This window comes from Megascapheus bottae, chromosome 3 (assembly GCF_031878675.1).
Source record: "Megascapheus bottae isolate mThoBot1 chromosome 3, mThoBot2.hap1, whole genome shotgun sequence".
Taxonomy (NCBI): Eukaryota; Metazoa; Chordata; class Mammalia; order Rodentia; family Geomyidae; genus Megascapheus; species Megascapheus bottae.
The window spans coordinates 30,776,368-30,784,697 of record NC_143511.1 but is presented as its reverse complement, the minus strand read 5'-3'; the positions used below and the strand labels follow the sequence as shown (position 1 = coordinate 30,784,697).

The window sequence follows — 8,330 nt, the reverse complement described above, 5'->3', positions numbered from 1 at the left end:
GGATGTAGAGTTAAAAGTACAAAGTCAATGGGACAAAGAGGAAACTAGAGGAACCTATTGAAGCCTGAGGCCTTCCTCTAAGAATCAAGCCTCAGGCTGGGAACGGCTTAGCCATAGAGTACCTGCCTAACATGCATGAAGCCCTGGGTTCTGTTAAGGTTTGCCAAGAGTAAACTGCCACATGGTCCAGGCAGAAATTTATTAGAGAGCCAACTGCAAGTCCATCCACAGTGGAGGTCCACAGAAAAGGGCTGACCCCTGGCTCCAAGTTTGAGTAGGGAATGGATGGGAGGAGATGTGATCAGGGTGGTCTAGGAAGTGAAAAAGGGAAGGTACCTGTCTCCAGGTGTACCAGTTACTTAGGTAACACAGGTACCGGATGGAGGCTTACAGGGGATGGGGAAGTGTATGCACTAGGGGCTGAAGGGAAGGGTGGGGGCTCTATGGGGGCCTTCCTGGGTGGATCTTACATGTCCGATTCCTCAGTACCCTAAACAGAAAAGGTTGGAAATGGCACTGTGACTCAGTGGTAAAGTGCTAGCCCTGGGGGGAAAAAAGCTCAGGGACAGTGCCAGGCCCTGAGTTCAAGCCCTAGGACTTGCAAAAAAAAAAAAAAAAAAAAGCATCTATCTATCTATCCTCAATTCTGTGTGTTCAGCACAAATATGAGCCAGAGTGGACAGAGACAAGAAGGGATGGTAGGGGATTTTTCCCAATCCATGTGTTGGAATTTTCAGGAGGTAGAAACCACACACTCCACAAGGAAAAGAGCACAAACAGGAGAGACTTCATGAACACAGGAGTTGGAGAAGCCCCTCCCCCCGCTCTACCCTTAGTGATAGCTGTACTAACTGCTTCTCTAGCTGGCAGAGGATGTGTTAACTGATAAGACCAGAGAAGAAGGAAGGAAGGGGGTCCAGAATGTTAGCCTGCCATCTTGGAGGCTGTAATGTCAAAGGTCAGGGGCTGAGTCTTATTCTAACTTTAAGGATTTCCCCAGAACCAGGTCCCTGACAAAGATATGTTTGTTTGGTTTCATTCCAGGAAACAGACCATAGCTTAGAAGAGAGATTGAACTTGTGGGGCCAGGAGCAGGGCCTAGTGGTAATGTGCTTACCTAGCATGCCCAAAACCCTGGGTTTGATTCCCCGGAACCACATACACAGAAAAAGCTGGAAGTGGCGCTGTGGCTCAAGTGGCAGAGTGCTAGCCTTGAGCAAAAAGTGTCCAAGGACAGTACCCAGGCCCTGAGTTCAAGCCCCAGGATGAAGAAGAAGGAGGAGGAGGAAGAGGAGGAGGAGGAGCAGGAGGAGGAGGAGAAAAGATGGTATGATTGGAGATTCAGTTTAATGGTAGAGTCTATATGTTGGCTCTTATTTCCCTAACTGGGACCGGGGAGAAGGCAAGAAGAAGAAGAAAAGGTAGAAAGGAAAGAACGGGGGGAAAAGGGAAAAAATGGAAGAAAGGAAAGGAAAAGAACACACCTGGTACAATCAGATAAAAAACAGCATATGAACTAGCTCATTGTCTAGGTAATAACAATCCATGTGTCCTGAACAGATGAAATAATTCACCAATAGACAGTGAAATGGGCTAAAAAAAATTCATGGAAGGGGCTGGGAATTTGGCCTACTGGTAAAATGCTATCTAGTATGCACAAAGACCCAGGTTCAATTCCTTGGTACCACATACATAGAAAAAGCCCAAAGTGTTGTTGTGTCTCAAGTGGTAGAGCTCCAAACTTGAGAAACCCCAAGGGCAGTGCTCCAGCCCTGAGTTCAAACTCTAGGACTGGCAAAAAAAACAAATCATGGGAGAGAGTGGCTCTGTAGCTCAAGTAGTACACAGCTAGCCTTGGGCAAAAAGAAGCTCAGAGACTGCACCCAGGCCCTGAGTTTAAGCCCCACAACCAACATCATCAAAAAATTAGCTGGGCACAGTGGCACCTGTAATCCTAGCTCAGGAGTTTGAGATCTGAGGATCATGGTTCAAAGCCAGCCCTCCAGACTCTTATCTCTAATTAACCACTAAAAAACCAGTGGTGGGGGGGCAAGAGTTTGGCCTAGTGGTAGAGTGCTTTGCCTAGCATGCACGAAGACCCAGGTTTGATTCCTCAGTACTGCATATGTAGAAAAAAGCCAGAAGTGGGGCTGAGGCTCAAGTGGTAGAGCTCTAGCCTTGAGAAAGTCCAAGGACAGTGTTCAGGCTCTGAGCTCAAGCCCAGGAATGGCAAAAAAAAAAAATAAGACAACTGCACATCCACAACTACACAACTGACTCCATGTACATTTCCCTTGTACTCCTGAAATCCATGATCTGTTCCTCTGCCTGTCTCTCTTTCTCCGTTTTGCTGCCCATGTGATTGTCTCTCTCCATGTCCCTCTTTCCATGTCTGCTACTGAGTGTCTTTCTGTGTGTCTGTGTGTGTGCATCTGTCTGAGTTTGTGTGTGTTTCTGTGTTTGTGTGTTTGGCTTTGTGTCTGTCATCCTCCTAAGGCATTTTCTACTCGGCACTACCTGTGATGTGAATCCAGTGACAGAGATGGTTTGAACTTTTCCAGAGATCTCTGAGTTCTCTCTAGTTCATCCTGGGCCTTCACCTGGACTTGATTCTGTTGTGAAGCCTCTGTCCACAACCCTAAAGCTTGTCACGCAAGTGTATTTCTGTTGGCTGCCACTTGATGGATTGTTGCTCTGTTTGGTGGAGTAGGATAGGATATTGGGGGTCTGAAGGGGCATCTTTCTTTCTTGGTCAGAGACAGATCAAGGGATTTGGGGCTGCTAAGCAAGTCATTTTCCAGTGTGAGATTGTTGCTGAAGCCCTGTCTCCCATGTGAGCAAGATGGCTGTGGCCATCTTGCCCACTGGCGGCTGTAAGGAAGACACAGCATCCCAACTGTTGATAAAGATGGCTAGTGTCCACTGTAGCTCAGAGAGGACTGGCATGGTGGAGTGTTACGGACTTAGTTGTTCTTGTTGTCAGAGTCCCACTTTAGCTCCAGATCCATTTTGGCCTATTTCAAATAGTTAATTGGAGATAAGAGGTCCCACCTTGGCCTGAGCACCTTTACCCACCCACATTTGCACACAGGCCTTTGTGCGGGTGCCGTATGGTACAAAGCCTGGGTTCGGTCCCTGAATATTTTTTTCTTGTTGTTCAGGACTACCACTTGAGCTACAGATTCATTTTGGCCTTTTTGAAATAGTTAACTTGAGGGAAGAGCCCGCGCCTTTGCCCGTGTGCCTATCCGCACCTGCTTTTGCGCATGCCATAGCAGTGCTGGGCTCAGGTGCCGTCAAGACTAGCACCTGATCTACAGATCCATTTTGGCCTTTTTCAGAGAGTTAATTAGAGATAAAAGCAAGACAAGCGTCCTGATTAAGCCGCAGATTTTATTTTTCACACCAGGGTTTATATGCCTCTTCAGGAGAGGCAGGAGGGGGTGGGGTATAGGAACTGCTTGGGGTAGGGAGTCGGGTAGTAGGATGTTTGCTCGGGGTAGAGGCCAGGTGGTAGGATGTTTGCAAGCAGGCACGTGTTGCTACGTGACGTAATCCCAAGATGCAGGCGCGTTCTTACACTAAGAATTCAGGGCGTGGGAGAATGTCCCCGACCCTGGGGTGGGCAGCATCTCAGTGCTTGTTCTTGGTTGCCTCCCTTGCTGCAGCAATCAATGGGATGAGGCAGGAGAGGGGCTTGGCAACCTCGAGGAACGGATGCTGCAGGAGCTCTTTAGCTGAGCCTCTCTTTTCCACATCCATCTCGAGACAGCGGTTTAAAAAGTCCCGGAAGATAGGCGACACCTTCTCTGGGTTCTGAAGTTTTGGAGTGCCACTGGTGGCAATGAGGCACAAGGCCCTCAGAGGGTTTTCATTGAAGTATGGGGGCTCTCCTTCCATCATTTCAATAGCCACGATGCCCAGGGACCAGATGTCAACCTCGGGTCCATAGGGCTTTCGCGTTACCACCTCGGGTGCCATCCAATATGGCGTTCCCACCATGGTGCTCCTTTTGCTCTGTTCTGGAGTTATCTGTGCACAGAATCCAAAATCGGTTAACTTGACAGAGCCATCCATTCCCAACAGTATATTGTCGCTCTTGATGTCTCTGTGAATGACTTGATTCGAATGTAGGAACTCTAGGGCCTGCAGACACTCACGGCACACAGCAGCAATCTGTCCTTCATCCATACAGATTTCTGTCACCACATCTGACAAGGGACCTCCAGCCAAGTATTCCATGACAACCCATAGCTCATCTCCTACAAGGTAATTGTCCAAGTAGTTTGCAATATTTGGGTTCTTGTTTTCCCTCATGACCAGGATCTCATTAATAATCAGCCCTTTCTCCGGATGCTGCTGCAGATTCATCTGCTTAATGGCCACCTCCTGTCCTGTGGCTACATCCATGGCGGTATACACAGTTCCCAAAGCACCGTGTCCAATCTTCTCAAAGCGCGTATACTTCTTCTTAGGATCACCCACACTCACTATGCTCCGTAATTTCTCTAAGATCTCCTCATCAGACATGTCGGGTTTCTTCTGCTGCTTCTCAATATGCCGGTTCAATGGATCTGGTGGAGTGGTGGTATTCTCAGTAGGTGAAGTGGGAGATGTAGCCACGGCCCGAGTTGGAGTGATAGGAAGTGGTTCAATCACAGTCGGTGTATCTATAGACGTTGTGTGCTCTGGATGTGGAGCAATCACTGGAGAAGAGGCATCGTCATCATCATGTTCATCTTCTAAAACTAGAGGCCCCGCAGGGGTCTCAGACACAGTCTTCACATTCATTTGAGCTGAAAGGCATAAATAGGAAGACTGTGACCAGTCCAGATGGGAAAAATCAAGCAAGACCATAGCAGCAAAGTAAAAGGCAGTAACTGGGGCATGGTGGCTCATGCTGTAATCCTAGCTACTCAGGAGGCTGAGATGTGCCTTGTCTGTATTTTTGCGTGTGTGTCTGTGTTTCTGTGTCTGTACCTGGCTATGTGTCTGTCCTCCTCCTAAGACATTTTGTACTCTGCACTGAATGGGATGTGAATCTCAGTGACAGAGGTGGTTTGAACTTTTCCAGAGATCTCTGAGATCTCTCTAGTTCATTCTGGGCCTGCACCTGGGCTTGATTCTGTTATGAATTCTCTGTCCACATCACTAAATCTTGTCATGCAAGTGTATTTCTGTTGGCTGCCACTGGATGGATTGTTGCTCTGATGTTTGGTGGAATAAGACTGGCTATTGGGGGTCTGGAGGGGCATCTTTCTTCCCCGGTCAGCTGAGAGAGATCAAGGGATTTGGCTACTTGTTTTCCATTGTGTGATTTCTTTTTTCTGAAGCCCTGTTTCCCATGTGAGCATGATGTAGAAAAGTGTATTGTAGTGAGGGTAGCGGCCAGCTGGTCCGCTGGCAGCTGTGAGCACTGCCCTCCGACTTGAGGTATCTCTGTGGGGCGGCTCCCTCTCCAGGCAGGCAAGTTAGGGCACGGCAGGACTGTGCAAGGACTGGCATATCCAGCAGAAGAGGGGCAGTACTGAACCCCTGGGCATGCAGTACCCACTTTGGGCTTAGTGTGCCCAAAGGCCACCCTTGTGCCGCTGCCCCCAGCACTTCGGATGAGCCATGACCCCCACCTGCATCCCCTCCTGTCATTTCCCTTCCTGGCTGTCTGCATGGGACTCACTCAGTTCCTCAGAAGCGTACTGTACCAGCTCCAAGTCTTTGGGCCTGTGCTGGCGCGGCCAGTGTTCCCCTGTGGCCTCCAGGATGTCGTCACTAAGCTTCTCCTGCTTGGTCACCTGCATCCAAATAGCAGAGAAATCATCAGGTGCAGTGTCCAGTGTGTGTGTGTGTGTGTGTGTGTGTCTTCCCTCAAGTCAGTGTCCAAGGATTCTCTGGAAGCCTTGCAGTGCACAACAGAGGACTCCCCCATGAGGATGGGCCTTGCCCACTCTCCTCAGTAGTGTGCCATCTGAGCACCTGTCAGCCTGAACCCCTTTATTTCTTTTGCCTCTGGGCTAAGGAATCAAGTGTGCATTTCAAGAGGACTCATCAGACACACTCATGGAAACTCAAGAGAGGGAGGAGGCCCAGATCCAGGGCCCCAGTTCCTCCTACCAGCCGGCCTGCTGTGCTCTGGAGGAGGTAGTGGTAGAGGATACAACCTGGATCCTTGTCTCCCTTTCCTGAGGCTCTGAGCTGAGCAGAAAGGAAGACACAGCTTCCCAACTGTTGGTAAAGATGGCTAGTGTCATTGTAGCTTGGAGAGGACTGGCAGGGTGGAGTGGTATGGACTCTTGATGAGGAAGCATGAGGCAGCAGAGTTGAGCCAGGACTCCTGCTCACTTGAGCACTTGGTAGAGGCAAGGGGCTTCTCCTAAGCTGGGCCAGTTGACTTGGAAACAATCCAGATTGTGCTGTTTCCATGTCGTCAGCAGCCAGACTCCTGCCCTCCTGACTAGTTGTGAGGCCACCAGGTGGATTCTGGTAGGTTGACCACGCAGGATTTCTTTGTGCAGCCTACTAGCCCTGCTCCCTCCCTGTGTGTGAGAGACAGCCAGTTGTCTAAGGGAAATGGACTAGATTGCCTGGGAAGGCCCTGTTCCCGACTCCAGGCTCTAGATAGCTCTTCCTCTCAGGAAAGTGAAGAAGGTCAGGTGTGGACTGTGCCTTAGGCAGCCAAGGACTTCCTGTGCTTTATCCCTTGTTCTTGCTTCAGGACTCCTCAGGGTCCCAAGTGTGCTCTTATTCTTGCCTGGTGAGGGAGCATCATTCCTCCCTCCTCCCTGTCAGCAGGGGCCCTAGGCACTGTCCAATGCCTCCAGCATAGCATGGTGGGTTTCTTACTGTGCACTCCAAGTCATCTGTCTTGTGGAAGGAAGGGTAAGGACGTGGAGAAGGGCCCAGGGCTGTGCACTGGCTTGTGGGAGACATCACATCAGCGGAATGCCCCTGTGCCCCACTCAGCAGGATGCCTCTGTGCACATTTCCTGTGTGCTCAGGCAGGCTCACCTTGATGACACAGGAGTCTCCCCCATGCCTCTGGGTAACTAGTCTCTGTGGGGAGCCGCTGCTTCCCACTCCTAAGGCCCAGCTCTGGCTGCTGGCTGTGCTGGGCTCAGGTGTGCTGCAGGCCAAAGAAGAGGCTGGGCTGCTGCATGTCACATGCCTGCGTGCAGTCCCTGAAGATGGCAGGGAGGCACAGGCCCCGATCTGCAGAAACAACCACATCAGGACAGGGGTGGAAACCCGACGGGTGCCCGAGACTGGAAGGATGTCTGGGACCTTCCAAACAGTGTGTACATGCATGCGTGCGTGTCTGTCTGTGTGGGTGAATGTGCCCACACGGGTTTGTGTAGGCGAGCAGCTTGCACTTTCAGGTCTCCTTACATGTACCTCTAGTTGGCCAGGTAGGACTGGAGTGGAGATGCGGGGTGTCGCCTGTTCCTGGTGTGGACAGGATTCTCCCCGGAGGCTGGCGTGTGGTTGGGTTGGGGCCTGGCCAGGGCAGTGCGCACTGCTGCGTGAGGGCACTTCAGCTGTGTCCCGATTGCTGCTTCCTGTGCTGGGGCCAGGCTGGGCCTGGTCCTGATATGAGCAGTGAGAGCCGGCACTGAAAAGGAAGTGAGTGCTGTGGGCAAGGGGATTCAGAGAAGGACTGGCTTGGTGGAGGGAATTCCCCCACACCATCCCAGACCATGCTCCCCACGACCCTGCTTGCCTGCTGCTCCCTTGTAGGATGCTTCCAATCCCCATTTCCCGAAGGTCCCCCCACCCCCCTTTGGGTTGGAGGGATGGATGCAGAGACAAGCAAGGGGAGCACAGCGAGTCCCAGAGAGCTGCTGCCTCTGAGCCCAGCAAGGACAAGTCAGCGTCTGCCTCTGGGGCTCCCCAGTCCCTGCCCAGCATCTTGCTGGCTCCTGCCCCCACAGCCCATGCACTTACTTCTTGCTGCCTGAGAGCTTGTGTCTGGGTAGGCTGGGATTGCTACTCTGCTTGCGGGGCTCTAGTGCACAGGAGAGCTCGTAGCTAAGACAAGGCATGGTGCTGAGGTCAGCAAGTGCCCTGTTCATGCCACTGCCATAGTTGGCCTGGACTTGAGAGCCTGCTGGCCACCCCCCCCCTCCTGAGTCCCTCCAAGGAGTTTGTTGGCTCCCCTGCACCCAGGTGCACACCTCAGCCTCTCCAGCACCCACTCCAGAGCCAGCCCTTGTCCTTGAGCAGTGTCTGCCAACCCACCTGGCCTCTTCACTGAGCCGCTCCAGGCCCCTGAACCAGGCAAGAAAAGTGGCATCCACTTGCATGTTATAGTAGCTGCAACTGTGTTGCAGCACCTT

At 51.5% G+C, this 8,330-nt stretch overlaps 1 protein-coding gene and 1 long non-coding RNA gene across 2 annotated transcripts; both read right to left on the bottom strand.

Moving 5' to 3' along the window:
- Positions 1 to 3,428: 3,428 nt before the first annotated feature.
- LOC150065194 (serine/threonine-protein kinase PAK 1-like) lies at positions 3,429 to 7,224 on the bottom strand. The gene is made up of 3 exons (XM_090329329.1): positions 7,006 to 7,224; positions 5,678 to 5,792; positions 3,429 to 4,796 (listed from the first exon to the last, which is right to left on the bottom strand). The coding sequence occupies exons 1-3, from the start codon at positions 7,222 to 7,224 to the stop codon at positions 3,634 to 3,636; spliced, it is 1,497 nt and encodes a 498-aa protein (XP_090185455.1). The 3' UTR covers positions 3,429 to 3,633.
- Positions 7,225 to 7,526: 302 nt separating this feature from the next.
- Positions 7,527 to 8,307, bottom strand: LOC150065193 (uncharacterized). Its single transcript, XR_016534744.1, has 3 exons — positions 8,233 to 8,307; positions 7,939 to 8,022; positions 7,527 to 7,606 (listed from the first exon to the last, which is right to left on the bottom strand). It is a non-coding gene; the product is annotated as an uncharacterized LOC150065193 (long non-coding RNA).
- Positions 8,308 to 8,330: the final 23 nt, after the last annotated feature.